Source organism: Elgaria multicarinata, chromosome 6, assembly GCF_023053635.1.
Source record: "Elgaria multicarinata webbii isolate HBS135686 ecotype San Diego chromosome 6, rElgMul1.1.pri, whole genome shotgun sequence".
NCBI lineage: Eukaryota > Metazoa > Chordata > Lepidosauria > Squamata > Anguidae > Elgaria > Elgaria multicarinata.
In genome coordinates, this window is record NC_086176.1 from 48,134,214 (window position 1) to 48,152,626 (window position 18,413).

The 18,413-nt window shown below is 40.0% G+C and overlaps 1 protein-coding gene across 3 annotated transcripts in view; it reads left to right on the plus strand.

The window, feature by feature from the left end:
• VPS13A (vacuolar protein sorting 13 homolog A) overlaps positions 1–18,413 on the plus strand; it is a 135,192-nt gene that overhangs the window by 47,610 nt on the left and 69,169 nt on the right. For all 3 annotated transcript variants that reach the window (XM_063129359.1, XM_063129360.1, XM_063129361.1), the window contains exons 23-33: positions 473–611; positions 2,090–2,177; positions 4,394–4,563; positions 8,196–8,352; positions 9,451–9,530; positions 10,402–10,461; positions 10,550–10,700; positions 11,259–11,375; positions 15,949–16,052; positions 16,619–16,786; positions 17,886–18,193. In XM_063129359.1, coding sequence (XP_062985429.1) covers positions 473–611; positions 2,090–2,177; positions 4,394–4,563; positions 8,196–8,352; positions 9,451–9,530; positions 10,402–10,461; positions 10,550–10,700; positions 11,259–11,375; positions 15,949–16,052; positions 16,619–16,786; positions 17,886–18,193 — 1,542 coding nt within the window. The remainder of the gene's footprint in view (positions 1–472; positions 612–2,089; positions 2,178–4,393; positions 4,564–8,195; positions 8,353–9,450; positions 9,531–10,401; positions 10,462–10,549; positions 10,701–11,258; positions 11,376–15,948; positions 16,053–16,618; positions 16,787–17,885; positions 18,194–18,413) is intronic.

An 18,413-nucleotide genomic window follows, 5' to 3' on the forward strand; every position in this document is an offset into this window, starting at 1 on the left:
CCTCTGTAACAGTCCTCCTTTCTATTGTCACCAGGTCCAACTCTCTGATACTCTCTGAGAAAACCAAATTTGGCAGCAAAGAGGGACATAACTCCTCAGCTATTTTCTGAAAAGGAAGTTCAGGTTTTCTAGATAAAGGGCATTACTCAGAAGCCTTTGATGAGGAGCCTTTTCAATAGCTGTTTGAAGGTCCAAATATACCTGATCATCCATGCCTGTGTGCTTGTTGATATCCTCAGTGAACTCTAAAAGTTAGTGAGGCAAGACTTACCTTTCCAGAAATCTTTTTCCTGCTTGGCTTTTATTGTGTCTTTTTAGATTTTTATTGTTCTCATGTTTTAAAAAGCCATGAGCTACCCTGAAAACACTTGTGGGATATACACTTAACAGCTAACTAACTAAATACTTTAATTCCCTAGTACATGGCTATGCTTGCTTTTCTAATGGCTTTGTCTCTTTATATATATATTAGGTACAAAATATTTGGTGAACTGCCATTGCTGTCTTTCACCATCTCGGATGAAAAATTGAAATGTGTTCTGGAGCTTATTGATAGCATTCCTAAACCAGGAAGTCCTTCTGAAACCACTGTTGCTACCCAACCTTCCAAGGCAAGTATAATGAAACTGGTAGAAAGATTTCTTTACTGTAGCTTCAGCACTGGTGATTCTTGTGGAACTTCAGCAGAGTGATCTTTTAGGCCAGTGGTTCTCAACCTTCCTAATGCCGCGACCCTTTAATACAGTTCCTCATGTTGTGGTGACCCCCAACCATAAAATTATTTTCGTTGCTACTTCATAACTGTAATTTTGCTACTGTTATGAATCGCAATGTAAATATCTGATATGCAGGATGTATTTTCATTGTTACAAATTGAACATAATTAAAGCATAGTGATTAATCACAAAAACAATATGTAATTATGTATTGTGAAATATTTATTTCTAATTACAAATAAATTAAATATGTGTTTTCCGATGGTCTTAGGCGACCCCTGTGAAAGGGTCGTTCGACCCCCAAAGGGGTCACGACCCACAGGTTGAGAACCATTGTTTTAGGCAATATGGTGTTTCTGCAGCTGATAGAAGTTCATGCTAGGGGAGTGTTTAGATACATAAGTAGCAAGGATTCAGAGCAAAAACCACTCTGTAAATTCTCAGTTCATACCAATCCCTTTCTTGTGTTTGCTGGATACAGAAGAATTGTATGGTTAGCAATAGAAATGCCAGCAAGAGAAAACATTTTTTTTAAAAAACCCACTGTACTAAGGCTGAGCCAAAGTTCTTCTGTGGGAACTTTTGGTTCAACTTTGGGCTTTGGGGAAAGGTGAAGGAGTCTGAGAAGCCATCTCACCCCTATCCCTTGTTTTTGCTCCACGTGATGGTGCTCTTCTTGGCAGTTCTCAGTTTCATAACTTGATTTGTAAACTGGGATTAAACCACCGTTTCCTGATTCAGATGTAACAGGAAACTAGTTTAATGTAACTTGGATAGAAGCATCAAAGCTAAGTGCATGAGGGGAGGGGAAAAATAACTTGTGGCTCACACCTTGGTCCAATTGCTTAGGCTAACGTGGCAATTACACCTATCCCTTGAACTCTCAGATATTCACTTGTTACATTATGTCTGGATTTCTGAACTGCACTCTATGAAGGGCTTCCTTTGGTCCAGAATGCAGCAGTGAGGTTGTTAACTGGAACTGCATATTTATGACTATGAAACTCCCTCAAAGAAACAACTACACTGGTTTCCCATTTATTTCTGACCCCATAGGCTTGGTCGTGAACCTTAGAACCCTTTACCGTTTGGAGACCAAAAAATTTCTGCTTATTTTTTTTTTTTTTTGCAAATGGTTTTATTGCATTATTTTTACTTTGTAGTATGTGTTATTATTTGTAACACCAGATGCTGTTTTTAAGGAGGTCATTTTATATGTCTTACTTCATTTAATTTCATTGATTGTATGGTTATTGTTAGCTACTTTGAACTGCCAAGAAAGTGGGGTATACATTTGTTAAATAAAATATACTAGCCAGAGTCATTATATAATTTTAAATTAAAGAATAGTTAAATATTTCCTTCCATTTTAGCTTCAAGTATCTTCACTGTTAACAACACCACAAATGTCAGTCTCTGTGCTTCCATTCCTGGAATATTATTCAATAGCTGGATCAAGTGGTAAATATTTTCTTCACTTATTTTTGTTTAATGTGGTGACATTATTTTGTAAAATGATTATAATCTTCTAATATTATTTTTGGATATTTAATGTTTCAGACACTTCCTTCTTTAAGGCAAATTGCAACATCTTTGTCTTAAAAAAAAGACTAAAACCCTCTAAAACGTACTATTTAAAATAGAAAATCAGTCAACAGAAATATCCAAATAAAAATAAAGAATAGAATATGAATTAAATTGTGATCACTAATTCCTCTTTCCCACCCCAGCCTCGCTTAAAATATAACCCCTAAAAGCCATGCAAATGTAAAATGCATCTAAGAGAGGTTTGGGCTGCACGTTCAATTGAGGAGGTCCCATAGTTCTATTTGGTTACTCATTTAACTAAATAAATGCATTCTGCTTCTCAGCCTAAATATAAGGCCTCATCTACACCAGCCGTTTATTCCAGAATAATATCAAAGTCGTCCCTACCAGGCCACATAATGCACAGCTGATTTTGCTGTGATCTCGAGTCCACTACTCAGTTATTCTGGGATATCCCTGACTGGATTTGTCATGGTTCCCCCCACCCCCTTCACAGCAATCCCGAGGTCCGCAACCAGCGTGCATCCACTACTTGTTCAACTGAGATTTAGCATTTCAGGGAGCAACTGGAAATGAGCGGAAATGCTTGTTTCTGCAATGCAACAGGTCAGTGGAGCTCACATAAGGGAACTTCGCCAACCTTTCCTGATAGAAATGAGGGTTTCCACTCGTTTTGAGGTTTCCTCTAGAAAGCATTAAATCTCTTGTGCAAGCAGTGAATTCCACTTGTGCAACAGAGTCGGTGGGAGAGGCTACTTGTGGAACCAAATCAACATGGGCATAACAATATTGGCAGAAGTGCAGCACCTCGCTGGAAACTGCCCAAATTCAGGCTCTTCTGGAATATTTGGATGCTTGACCACTTGTGACACTACAGCCATCAAATTGTTCTCTTGTTCCATACTGTACCATTGAATGTACATGGAATCCTGTGAGTTCATTAGGTACAAAAAGTAAGTTATTCAGTGAACACCTTCTGATCCTGTGCTTTAGTCCAGGGGTCCCCAACTTTTTTGGACCTATGGGTGTATTTGGGAATTTGAGATACTACTGTGGGCACCACTACAAAATGCTTAATCAGTGGGTTGATGCATTGGCATCTACCTTTTGCACCTATGGATTCTGGGCTTATGCAGCAAAAGCGTTTGCTTCGTGTCTATTGGAACGTCTCTTTAATAAGGGACTGTCTAATTCAGCTAATTGCTTCTTTTGAACATACGTTTTGGCAATGTCTAGTAGTTGCTTGTTTTTGTGGGGAGGTTATTATACAGGAAAAATGTACTGGAACGGTCTTTAATATTCACTGATGTATACACTCTTTTAAATTATTTACCTGTATCATGGAAATTAACAAATGGTGAATGTAAATGGTTTCTCTCCACCCTTTTGACATTCAGAAGATTAATATTACAACATTTGATGGATAAAACCTCACCTATTTTAATGCAATGGATTGAGGACTTTACAACACATTCAAAATTTGAACGAGTGGCCTATAGATGTCACCTTCAAATGCATACTTATTTGGTTATTTGGTCCAGTTTTGCTGGAGCCCATGTATAGTATGCGTTTCATACAATCCATCTGTGAGTATTTTAAAAAGTGGGTTGGGGGACAATTTTTGAGTGCCCATGGGTTGATGACCTACAAGTGCCATGGCAACCATGGGTGCCATGTTGGGGATCCCTACCCTAGTCTCTCTCTTACCTCCAGATTGACTAGTGAATCCCATTTCTCCTTGCATTACTTGCAAGTAAGTATTCAGTATTTCATGTTAAGCAATAAGCTGAAGCTCATGCTTGCAAATAGTTACTCCAGCATATTGTTTAAAGCGGTTACTGTGGCATTTACCTGACAACAGATTTACATGGAAAGAACACAACAGGCGTGTTGGTATCTTTTTATGAAGTAGTAACTTTTGCAACAAAACTTGGAAGTAGTGACATTGGAGATCCCACCAGAGACTGCTATTCCTGGTATGTTCTGGGACTTATCTCAGGAAGACAGCATGTTGCAGACACATTTATCATTCTGTAGATGTCATTATTGAATTTACTGCATAGAATATAATTAAGTGAAAATGTAAGCATTTTATAACTATTATTATTTGACCCTTTTATAATAATTAGAATCTGAAGAGGAATATTATGATGCCCCAACTAGTCCTGTGGAAGATTTGCCATTTTTTGAAGCACCCTTGGGTTCCTTGAAAAGAGGTGCGAGCATTAAAAAAAAGATACCAAGAAGAGAGTCTTTGAAGAATATGATTGATTTCCAACTAAGATTTGAAATATCTGAGGTATTATATCTATTTTACCTTCTTTAATATAAGCCTTATTTGCATTTTCTTAGTGACTGATTCTAACATACCGTTTTGCATTGAAACTTTATTCTTTCAAGTAAGTTGAATTCTTTACCATAGTTGTTGATCATTATTGCTTCAGAGCGTTATCACACAGGGCAAAATCATGTTTGCTCACTACTGCTTCTCCACCTGCGCGTTTGTCCTTCATGACTTCCTCTTTTGAAAGAGGAAGTAAACAACTTGGACATGGCCCATTCAGTGGGCCATTTTGATCGCGCTGCTTCTCCTGCACACATCAGGAGATAGTGGCAACTTCCATCTTTAAAAATAAATTGGACTTACTGGGGTGTTTTTTGTCACACAAAGAAGTCTAGAAGGGGCGGAAGGCATGCGGGCGGCAGACAACATCATGAGAGAGACCCACAAAAATTCATGAGTGCCCAACAAAAAGTGTGAAATATTTATTTTTTTATTTTTTTAAAGAAAACACTTGTCTGTTGGAGCTCTCAGTTTCAAAATATTTGAAGTTTTTCTGTGTTTCTTCTCATCAATTCTCTCCATGGTGGATATGACTTGATGGAATACAGACTTTTCTGTTAATTTCAAGATTAACTAAGGCTTGGATCCAGAGTTTGTGCAAATGCAAGCCTCTTCTGCAGTGCACCTTTCTCACTGCCTTCTCCCCACTACAGCCATCGGCTTCTGTTCTCTTGAAAAGCCTCTCCTGAGGAGCTCCTCAGGAAGACATGGGATATTATTCTGGTTGTGCTTTTTATATTGTATTGTGTATGTGTGCTTTTAACCTGTTGATTGTCTTACTATGATTTTAATTTTTGTGAACCGCCCAGAGAGCTTCGGCTATTGGGCGGTATAGAAATGTAATAAATAAATAAATAAATATATAAAATGTTGTGGGTGGTTGCTGTGAGAAGGGGAAATCAGTGGAAATTGAGCAGAGGTAGCATGCACCATTAGACCCTTGGGAGTGGCTTTTGGTGGAATGTAGGTGGAAGCAGTGGGTATGAGGGTGAAGAAAGTCCCAGACATAATTAAACAGATGAATGCATTGATATATAAACAGTGGTTTGTATTTATAAATAGTGGTTTGTATTTGCATCATTTCTATTATTTTATTGTATACCTCCCTGAGAATTTTTACTGAAGGACAGCATAATTTTTTTTTCTAAATAAATAAATATTGTCATCTGGAGACATATTCAGACACACAGTGTTAACAAGCTTCATAATTTGAAGTGCCACAGTAGATGGTCTGAATCATAAATCAGGAATTCCAGCAGTAGCAGGGGTGCAAGAAATACAAGACGGGAACAGATTATTTGTTTCTAGCAAAGATGTATCATCTCTGCAAGGCTTTTCAAGGCTGACCACTCCTGATCCCACCCAGCCCCAGCTGCAGTTGATCAAAGGACTGTCATATGCCTGAGTGGAGGCAGCTGAGTATGGCTCCTCAGTCGGCATCTTTCCTGGGGAGTTATGGGGGGACTGTGCTCCTGCTGAGACTCCAAACTCTCTGCTAATGAGATGGGCCAAGCTGTTCCCATTAGTCGGGCAGGATGTCTCCTGGATTTCCTCTACTGGTTTCTGTTCTGGTAAGGCCTCCTCCACATTTAATGTGGTGTCTCCAAGGCTAGGCATCATCATCATCATCATCATCTTCACAACAACAACAACTAGCTTGACTTGTGCAGAGCATCTGTGTGCTAGTACTTTATTGTTCAGTATCATAAACTTCTTTACACACACAGGGGCGGCTGCTGCAGTTTTCTGGGCAAGAGTCTATTGGACTCCCCCCCCAGCCACTCCCCCTCCTGCCTGCCAGCCACTCTTCTATGCTCCCCACACTCACTCCCTGCCACTGCCCTCATGCTCGCCTTCCCACAGACTTACTTGAGATCTCTGTGCGCACCTTCGAGCAACCCAGCCTCCTCTCTGGACTGCTGTAGTTTTCCCAGGTGTGAGGCCGACTGGGAGTCCATTGGACTCCCCCCCCCCCCGGCATCCCAGCCACTTCCCCCCACTTGGAGTTTGAGGTCAGCAATGTTACTGGCATCTATAAGTCCCATGGGTGGGATTTAGTGCTGGTGGGGGGGGCATGAGGACAAATGGAAATCTATTGGATTCCCCCCCAGCTGCTCCTCCCCCCAGCCACTGCCCCTCCCACTGATCCCCAGGACTTACCTGAGGCGAATGTGCTAAGCTTCCTCAGAACCATCGTGCCACACATTGCCACAAATCACCTTAGCATTTTATATATAGATATAGATGATGATGATGATGATGATAATGTGAAAAATCTGAAATTACTTTCAAAAATCAGGAAGGGCAGGAAGCCTGGCAGATGCCAAGGGAAGTTTCAACAGGGGCATTGGTGCCCATAGCACCTGTGATCCTAATCTTTAAACACAAGAAGATTCATATGGCTGCAGGCAGTCTGTCAAATAATCAGGCCTCAAACAATTTAAGACTTTAAAAGCCAAACCCAGCACTTTGAATTGGGCCCAGAGACACACTGGTAACCAGTGCAATTGGTAACAGAATCTGTGTAATATATTCTGACCATCTGGCACCAAAGGGTAGCTGCACTGTGCATCATCCGTAGTTTCCAGGTCATCTTAAAAGGCAATCTGGATGCAATGAATGCACGCATGACCAAGTCCAGGTCTGCTTTCTCTGGGTGGGGTTGCAGCTAACATACCAAAATAAGCAGGTAAAACATACTCGTGGCCAACACCAACACTTGTTTCCACAAACAGTGCCAAGTCCTGAGTAACCCCCAAACTGCGAACATGGTTCTTCAGGAGAAGGCAACCCTATCGGGAAGTGATTGTGCCCCTCTAGAAAATATCCAGTTTCCCTGCCTGCAGCTCCACGACCGGCTTAATCACTGTTCGTTATGCAGATGAGAATGGCTTTGGAGAGCACCAAGTCAAGACAATCTAATACATACCATAATGGGAATGCTGTACATATTCCAAAATATTTTGATTGTTAGAGCAAAGTTTAACAGACTGAGACTTTGGACCATCCAAGGAAGGAGGTGGATGAAATTTAAATGAAATGTAATAGGAATAAATGTCGAGTTCTACACCTAGGAAAAAGAAACCAAATGCACAGTTACAAGATGGGGAATACTTGGCTCAGCAATGCTACAAACAAGAAGGATCTTGGAATTGTTGTAGATCACAAGCTGATCTACAACAATTGTGATGTGGCTGCAGAGGGTTGGACTCAATGGTCTTATAGGCCCCTTGCAATCCTACTATTCTATGATTTTATTCTATGAGCCAGGGTCGGGAAAGGCATAAAGGCTGGGAACATATTTGGTGGATAGCTATGGCAGACTGGATCAGAGGTGTATGGGGAAGATCATTGGGGGACTGTACTGGAAGCATTACAAGTGGATTGTACAGTAAATCATTTGTAAGTGTAATGTTCCTGCTCTGTGTATGAAGCTACATTATTTATTTATTTTTCATTTCATTTCTATACTGCCCAATAAACAAAGCTAATTATCTTTTGTAAGCTGCCTTGGGAAGGCTTTTCTCCCACCCTGCCCCTCATGGTTATAGATTTGTTGACCATCCCAATGTTGTTTTTCTACATAGGTATTTGTTCAAGTGTGTCGTCTTGCTGGAGGTGTCGAAAAGCCCATTCTTCGCCTGGAGATTTTAAAATTAGGCACTGAGCTTCAGCTAAAGACATATGATATGTCTGCTACTGCTTTCCTTAAAGAGATCTGCTTAATATGCCCAGAATATATGGGTAAGTATTTACATTGCTTTTAAAATAAAAATTTAATAATCAACCAGGGACACCATTTTTAGTTTCAGTTGAAAGAGGAGACATTTTTATGTGAGGGACAGGGAGAAGACCTGTAGGTATGGCCTGCTCTTAAATTTACTATTACACCCTGCATGGGTAGAGAGTAGTTTCTCATAGATACATAGTATTTTCCCCATGTGTAGGGTGTAGAATTATAGCCTTCATCTCTAACTTATTATGATTACCATTGTCCTCTGAAATTTTACATCACTACATCATTATTGGCACTACTGCCTTTGCCTTTATTCAGTACATGGGTCAAGGTAGAGAGGAACTGTTTGAAACTGATGAACTACTTCTGACCGTTAGCTGTGGCACCTGTGTAAAAGATAAGTCCAACACAAAATGTGTGCTTGCTTTTTGTTCTGCTTATACTATAGATTTATATTCTACCCCTTAATAAAATTATTTCCATGTTAGTTTACAGAAACCACACTGAACAATAAAATAATAAGACATGATTAAAAATGGCAGCAACAGTAAAAACAATAGGAATAATAGTGGCATAAAAATAGATTGCATTGAATTTAAAGTTTAGAAAGCTTCATTCCAGAAAGACAAAGTACATGCCAGACAAGCTTCCCTGGGGAGAGCCATTTCCTATTTATTTTATTTATTTATTACATTTTTATGCAAGGCATTGCAATTGAGAAGGCCCGCCTCCCCAGTGTCCTGCTTTATCTCAGAACAGTCTATCCTAACTGGTGCCCTGAAGGTGTTTTAGCCTTCATTTCCAATTAGTTCCAGCTAGCATGGCCAGTAATTGGGAATGCTGGGAGTTGCAGTTCAAAACATTTTGTACAGATTGAAAGGTTGGACATGAGCCTAACGTTTGTGATGGCAGTGTTACTGGGGGTGGGGGGAGGTGTTGCTTGCTGTGGGAAAGGCCTTAGTGAAGCGTCCCAAGATGATTAATGTGCTACATATGTAACTGTTTTGTCCCAGTTCATGTATATAGCAACAATTTTTTGGAACTTAGTGACAAACTCAAAATAAATACATCATTTTGGTTTTAATATTATTTGTTTCTTTAATTAGATGATAAAGGCAAGCCAGTTTATATCATTTCAACACTGGATAATTTAGTGGAAGATCTTCTAGCAATTGAGTACATAAAGGTAAGGGAGTGGGAAGATTTTTATACATTTTTTCTTAACCATTCCATTGGTGGGGGTTTATAAATCAGTATGTGAACTAGTCAAATTATATGAAAGCCTAGTGACTTGATCTTGTTTGTAATTCCAGAAAATGAATATTAAGATTATTAGGAAATGGTTTCAAATTAAAAATGGCCAATCAAATAATATCCTTACATGGATCTATGGTGCAACCATAACTGGAATACTGTGTGTAATTCCAGTCATCCCATCTCAAAAAGAATGCTACAGTGACAGAAAAGGTGCAGAAAGAGACTTCCTTACAGGGCAAAAAAAAAAAAAGATTACTGTGAGGATACATGAAGGATGTTTGTAAAATTATGTAAGATCTAGAGGGAATAGTTTTCCATTAATACTAGGACTCAGGTTCATCCAGTGAAACTGATTGGTGGTAGGTAGATTGAGGAAAGTTCAAACAAAGAACTACTTCAGAGAATATGTCACACGATATGGTGATGGACACATGTTTAAGGGGATTTAAGATGGGATTAGACAAATTTATAGACGGTAGCTCTATTAATGGTTATTATACACAATGCCTAAACAGACCTTCTGGAAGGCAGGCAGCCCAGGAAACCTTTTGCCTTGCCTTTATGCTCTGCTGTGGGCTTCCCAGTGGCTGACTACAGTTGGACACAGGACTCTGGACAGAAAGGACCCTTTCTCTAGTGCAGCTTGGTTCTTCTTGTGTTAGCATCAAAACAAATATTGAGAAGCTTCTCGGCCTTTTGGCTAAGATCAAGTGAGAAGCTAATGTAAAACAATTATGTGTAGATTTTTTATGTAGTTGCGTTTCAAATTTTAATTTCCTTTTTTTACCCTTTGAGAACAGGCAGATATTAATGCCCCAGATCTGAAAACTACTTATAAGAATGTTCTCCAACTGCTGAAGGTAATAATGATGGTTTATTTATGTAATGTTGCTAAGTCCAGGAAAGTGCATTTAAAATATATTCTTACTTGGATTACTTTGTTGTTAGGTGACTATTTCTTCTTTAGATATTCATTTGCACACAGAAGCACTTCTGAGTATCGTGAATTTCCTAAACAATCTTCTTCCGACACAAGAGGTGAATGCAGTAGAGATCGTCCAGGAAAAAGAAGAGAAGAAGGAAGTTCTCAAGAAATTTAGTAAGGTCTTTCAGTCTGAAAGTGCTAACTACGTTCCAGCTCCATTTTACATAATAGGCTCTTACATGATGCATGAAGGAAACTGTTTTAGGTTTAATAGTTGTCATTTTCAAATTGATCTGGATAATAGTACAAATGCTTTCAGTGTTGAACATTTTGAGTAATGTTTATTTGCCCAAACTCCCATCTGAAAATAGTTCTGGAGTTTGTGCATGGAGTTTGGGTGTTTCCATTTCCACCCCCACCCCACTCCACCCCCACCCCATTATGTAGCCATGCCTTTGTCAAGAATTGCACTGAGGAAGGTGCAGAAAGACATTATTTCTTTGTAATGCCTTAAAAAAACCCTCTAAGGACACTATTTATATAACTAGAGTTGGATGAGAAAAGTAATCACACAAAACATTTTAAATACAATGAAACTGGTTTGTAGATTACTATGTTTGCTGCTTTCCTCCTGTGTCTTTCTGTGTCACCCTGTGTCTTTGTGCAAAGGTTTACCCCCTCTAATTGGAAACCATATTATTGTTATAACTTTTGCTTTTTAACTTTCCCTAGCTTCAAAAAAGTCAAAATATGAAGATGTTTGTGATCTCCATGTTTGTGCAGACCTGTCCTGTTTACGTATTTTTATGAGAGAACAAAAACGCAGGATATCTGAAATTTGTGTTGAAGGTAAGAATAAAACAAGGCAATAGAGCAGAGGTAGGCAACATAATGCCCATGGGCACACTGCACCCTTGGACACCTTTCTTGATGCCCACTGAGATGCTCTGCACCTCCAATTTAAAACAAAACTAATACATTTTGCTTACTGGCAGCTGGGATTGTTTCAGAGATAATTGGGAAGAGAGAGAGAGAGAAAGGGATTCGGGGGGGGGTAGAGGAATGAGTTGGCTGGTGGAGTTGGGAAAGAGAAAGTATTTATCTTCTATGAAATGGGTTTCTCCTAAGCCTCACAGAGGGCATTCCATACTTCGGAGGATGGTGCCTCCTCCTGGAGCAAATAGACAGGGTCCACTCTTTGATCTTTTCCTTTTCAGCGGGAGGAGCTGTCCGGCTCCACAGACTGGCCCTGCCTAGTGAGCAGAATATTTGGGTCTGGTTAGAGCTCCCAAGAGCTTCAAATTAACTTCTAAATAGTTTGTTGCTTTTTCCTTCATTGCTCTATTCTCATCTTCTCTCTCTTTTAATCTTTCTTTCTCATCCCCTTTCCTCTGTTCCCATTCTTTTAGCTATAGTCAGATGAGGCAGGACTACATCTAAGCAGGAGGAAAGAAAAAAAAGTTGGCATTTGTGGCTGGTGCTTTCTGTCCCCAGCTATAGGGTGGGAAGGGCATGGAGCACTGACTGCAGTGGGACTGGCTTCTAGCCATGGGAACTGCTCCTTCGAAGGCACTAGGCTTGATGCAGCCTTGGGGTGAAGGGATCCAGAGGCTGCACTTCTCATCCAGGCAGGCCACAAGCTGCCACAGCGATGTCGTCCGTCCCAACTCCCCATCACAGAGCTAGGAGGGGATGTGACTGCTACCCAGTGCAGACCTGAGTTGAGAGCTCAGTTTTCAGCGCAGGAGAGCAGGATGTCTCTGACTATGCTTTGGCGTCAATTCAAGAAGGACACCAGAGTGCAGCAAGGGTGAGTAGCTTGGCAACCCCTACCCTAGACCTGCAATGGCCTGGACAGAAAGCTCTGCCATAGTTTTTAGACTGGATGAAAGGGCTTGTTTCCCATGAAATAATAGGGTCCCTAGCAAAGTGGGTGGGAGCGTACAAAGTCTCTTTTCTCAAGGAAAAACACTAAGCAAACAGAAGAAGTCTAAGGCTAGAGGGAGGGGCAAACAGAAACACAAAGTGTCCACCTGGCTTTCCTCAGACCCCCTGTCCTCTCATCCTTTTGTCTTCTTCAGCTTCTGCCACATCCCATTCTCCCCATCACTGTTCCAAAAAATGCAAGTGTAAGAACAAAAGCAAGCCTAGAGGTAAAGGAAAAGACAAACAATCCAGGGAGAATGCACATTTCTGAGTGGAGTAGTCTGGGGAGTCAAATGTTTCAGAAGGAGAATGTGGGAAGTTGTCTGAGGAGGAGGTAGAAACCCTACCTCAGCAGGCTCACCTTTTCACACAGGATGTTTCCCAATCACTGCTGGTGAAACAACTCAGGGTGCTTAACACAAAAAAATGTACAAATCAAGCCACATGAGTCTCCTGTCCCGGGTTCTACCTCAGTGGGTACGGTTTTCCTTTCAGGGCCAGATAAGCCCTTTAGTGTCCCTTTCCCATTCTCTTTAGACAAGGTACTGAAATCTGAATGGGCCGGTCCAAAAAAAATAAAATCAACTCACAGGCTGGCTAGAAAGCTTTATTCTCCATCACTTGCAGTTGTGGATGTGCTCCAAGTGCCCACAGTGGATGCTTCTGTGGCGGCCCTTTCTTCTTCTGCAGTGATCCCAACAAATGGGGAAGAAGGGCCCAAGAAATCACATTTGAGGATTCAGCATTCAGCACTTCTGCAGCTAATTCCTTTTTTGACTGTGCTTCACCTATCCCCAAACAGGTCAAAGACAGACTCAAGAAGATATCCCTTTCAACAGCCTTCTTGGCAAACTCTTAATTGGACACCATTCAGTTTGGCAGTAGACAGTGGTTGTTAACACACTCAGGAGAAACATGCTTATTCAAAAGGGATGTGGATCCTGCATCCCAGTTAGTCATGCCCTTGTTGGGGACAAGCTTTTCTTGTGGAGACTAAGGATAAGGAAAAAGCCTTTTGGAATAACAAGCAGCCATCAGAATCCTTTTACTCCTCCTAATAGATCACGACCCCAGTAGAGCAGAGGTTTCAAGCCCACAGATAGAAGACCCAACAATTGCCTGCCAATAGATTCAACAAGGAGACAAAGAAAATTACATCAGCATGATGCTAGGACTACTCAGGTATCCATTGGGGGATGGTGCTTGGACTATACTATATCTGGTTCCAGACTACATCAGATCACTGGATCACAGACACATCTAAAATAGCTAAACTAACGTCTGTGAACAAAACACTTCAAAATGGAAATACTCAAATCCATAATGGCAGTGTTTCATTGCCCAAATTTCTTAGCACTGATAGAAGCCTAGCTTCATATTCCAATCAGGCAGAAACATAAAAAATATCCCCACTTCTGATTCACTATTGACCACTTTCCTTTGGATTCACCTCAGCCAACTGAGTTTTCATGAAGGTTCTAGTAAACCCCTTGGTCACATTCTTGCGGATCCAGGGTCTTTTTCTTTATCGATACCTAGGTGACATCCCAATAAAGGCCACATCCCAACAGAAATTCCTGATGGACATCCAAGGACTCTTTCCAGCCTGAAGGGACATGGTTTCAGGGTGAACATGGCAAAGCTCTCCTTACTCCAAATGCAGCAGTTGGAGCTGGTACTTGATATCTCACAGTTCCAGGTGTTTCTGTCAGCAGAGCAAATTTTAACAGCTCACAACTTCCATGTAGCCACAGATTCCTCAAACCTCATGACACTAGCCAAGCTCATGGTTCTCCAGGCTCCATTTCCAGGAGTTACAGAAGGTTCCACTTCCTAACACTATTGGGCGGTATAAAAATGCAATAAATAAAAAATAAAAAAATTGCCAATCACATTCACATGAGGATATCCATACCAGTTCAAGTCAAGCAGGAGCTGAAGTGGTAGATGCCGGTCGGTAGACTTTCTGAAAGGGTCAGTCTGGATACATCCAATCAGACCATGGGCACAACTGATGCCAGTCTCTTTAAATGGGTGGCTCATCTGGATGGGAAGATGACTCAAGGGACCTGTTTGGTTTTGGAGGCTTGAAGGAATATAAATTGGTTGGAATTTCAGGCAGTGAAACTGGTGTTGCAGGAATTGCAGCATGAGGTCATGGAAAGCCATGTTCTTGTTTGCACAATCAATACTTTGCTGTCCAATTCTGGAGCTGTTTGGAAGCCCACAAAATACTTATATTCCCCTCTTCTTCTCAAGGTTTCAGTGCAATGAAATACTAGGCATTAGTATTTCATTGGAGGTGGCATGGCCAAGAGGTTTTATTTGGACAGGGCTTTGGAGAAGGCTCTGATTGTGGGTTTTCAGGGAAGTAACATTTCTCCTTCCAGCATCTCCAGGTGATTGAGGGAATGCATCATTCATACTTATTGGTGTTAGATGTCCGCCTGAGGGGATTACAGCACACTCACTCTGAGGGGTGGCTACCTCCACCATATTTAAGGGGAATTTTCCCATTGAGGATATTTTCAAAGCACCCACATGAACTTCAGTACATATATTTTCAAAACACTAGAATATCAACAAGTTTGCTTCTGAATCAGTGGCCTTCGACCAAAACTTTTACATAACCCTGTAGTGTCGGTTGGTATGATCCTTGGAAGCCCACCTGGTTGTATTGCCCTGGTATAGCCTGAGGTGTGGAATGCCCTCTGTGAGGCTTAGGAGAAAATGGAAATTTTCTTACTGTGAATTTCTGTTCTCTGAACGTCATGAAGGGCATTCTGCCTACTTCTCCTTTCCAGGATCAGTCAAGTTTTTCAGTCAGAAGCTTCTGATAGCATCCTACATGTGGAAGAAGTAGATAAGGTCTTCAGGTGTCTTGTTGTATGTCAGTTTATTATTAGGTATGTGCATCTTTGCAGACTGTTGTTCACCGTCTCTTCATTATCATTTATAATTTATGTTACTGTTAGGTCATCTGTGGAAGGTTTATCATGGCTGGAATTGATTCCTACAGTAGGGGCTGAGGGGCACTCTTGCTTTTTCAATCCAGTCTGGGAAGCAGGACATCTCCTTCCCCTGGAGAGGCAAAGATCTAGAAATAGACCCTGCATACTTGCTCTGGGAGAATGCCATCCCCTGAGGTGCAGAATGCCCTCTGATGCTCAAAGAACAGAGATTCACAGTAAGAAAATGTCCATTTTTCTCTTGGTAATGAAAACAGTGGGTTCAAAGAAGTTGTTTTATTGTTGAGGCTCAGCCTCCACTTCTGCTTTGTATTCAAATATTTTAGGTAGTTTACTTCTCTATTGTGTGTGCCTGTGAGTATAGCCACACTTCCCATGGCAGCCATTTCATGGTGGTGCCTAGGATAGTTTCTCAACTTGTCAAATATGTCACAGGTGGTCCAAAAAGATTGCCTACCCCTGCAGTCGAGCAAGTACTTTGAAGATTATGTCATGTTAGGTGTATTGATTAATACTGTTATATTTAGGTCTTGATAGCCAGGTAATGATGAAGAAAGAAACAACTGAAATATCAGCTAAGTTGAAGAATATAATTATTGTGGATTGTGATGAGGCAGCACTATATAAAAAGGTATGGATGTTCATTTTAAAGTGTTGATGTCTGCTAGCTGGGAATGCCAATTGTTTGCTAGGCTCTCTACAGAAAACATAGTATTTGCAATTTCAATATTTGGTCTGGACCTGATTTAATAGCAGTTGCTTTAAATCATGCTTTATATTCCCTCTTGCTCAGTGCAGGTTCTGGGTATATATTAGGTAACAAAGGTCCATTAACTTGAACTTCAGTGTATGCATGCAGCATATACATTAGATTATACCCTGTATTGTCGAGAGAAAAGAAATAGGGTTGGACCATGGACTAGGGCACTCGTCGCCTCCCCACCCTCCCCCAGCTTCTTATTGTGCTGCTTGAAAATCTGGTCTGGAGGGTAAGTGGGAGGTGACTGCAGGGGCCAAAATGGAACAAATTATCCTTCCCCCAACACATCTGGTTGTGGAAGCCTTATCTGCATCCACGGCCCTTTCATGAACAGAAAGGATCCGACCCATGGTCTTTATTTTTATACACAAAACTGTACAATTACCTTGGTTATCAAAATGGTTATCAAAAATAAGCACCATTTTTTCTGTTTTAAGGCTCTCTACATTACTGGAAAAGAAGTCTTCAGTTTCAAAATGGTGACATACATGTATGCTACAGATGATATTTCTTACACAAATATGAATGCTGTTGACAGCCAAATTTGTTTAACTGTAGGGTGCATTCAAATTGTTTTTGTCAACAAATTTGTTTCTGCTATTTTGGTAAGTTGAAACACTTTCCTCTTTGTTTTAGAAAATGTAGCAAGTACATAGATAGTTTTGTTGAAGAAAAACTGATTCCTGTTTATTCTATGTTGGGAGATCAGGGAGAGCTTTCCATTAGAATTACCACATTTGTTTTTACAACCCATATTCTTAAAACTAAACAATAAACTGTAGAACCTTATTAAATAACAGATTTATTATGTTGGATCCTAATGCTAATTAAAGAATTATGCAAACTAGAGTAGAGATTTCAAAATCATGCTTGAGATGTATATGCCTTTGTGAAATGAAGAGGAGAGGATAGGGAAGTCCCGTTCCACAAATGGTATTCTTCTGCTGGTGGAACGATTCTGGATCCACCTCCACAATTCTAGCATCAGATACTTAGGAATGTGGAGAACCGTGTGCCTGGGATTTCTCCAGCCATTATTAAATATGATGTTACTGCTATTTGGGATCAAGGAGAACGTTTTACAGAAGAAAGCAAATAAGCACTCTAGTTCCTTTCATAAATTATGAAAGATATTTATTTATTTAGTTATTTAAAACATTTGTATCCCGTCCTTTATCATACAGTGGTTCACCATCTTGCACTGTCACTGCTTCAAATACCTTTTTTTTGTCATGCTTGTACTTTATTTTCCTTTACAGTTAAAGTGGTTGTCTAGAGACACAGATTTGCTCTATACTCACAAGTATTTTTCCATCCAGAGCTGCCACTGATTAATATATTAAACAACTAAAATTTCGTCACTGTGTTGATTTCATTTTATATTGTTAAATTTAGATCAGAAGCATGAAGCATACTGCTTTCATGATGCATAGATGTATCATAATGAGTCATTTTAAAAAATGGACTTAATCATGGGTATCTTTTTAGTCGATTTAAACTTTTTAAAATCAGTTTAATAAATTAAACATTGCAGCCCCTTTTCCTTATTCAAGTGTATATATGTGAGACAGAAACAGAGAATGAAAACGCATTGATTTGGAATACATAACGAATTAACATTTAACACTGATATGTTAATGAGATATTCCTGTGATTGTTTGTCCTCATCATTTGTTACTGAAGTACTCTTTACCATTTTTCCAGGCATTTGTAAACAATTTTCAGACAGCGAAGGAAGCAATTACTGAAGCTACGGTTCAGGCTGCTGAGAAAGCAGCTACTGGTGTAAAGGAATTGGCTCAGCAAAGTTCTCGAATGGCATTGGACATTAATATTAAAGCACCTGTTGTCATAATCCCACAGTCAGCAATATCTACTGATGTTCTGGTTGCTGATTTTGGTTTGATCACTGTAAAGAATGAATTTTTGCTTGTTAAAACTAAGCTTCGATATAACATCCCACCTGTTCTTGACAATATGCATGTCACACTGAGTGAACTAAAGTTGTACAGGTAATTTAAAGATGTTTTTGTAGGTAATTTACCTAAATTTAGTTGTTAGAATGAACAACATTGTTGAAAAGGTTCTTTGCAATTGCTGCCAGTATATACCATATTATGTATATAAACCAAACAAAAAAGTTAGCTTTTGGTAATTTATGTTGCACTTTAAAAGATAAAATTCTCTCATGTTGGATTCGCAGGACAGATTTATTTATTTATTTATTTATTT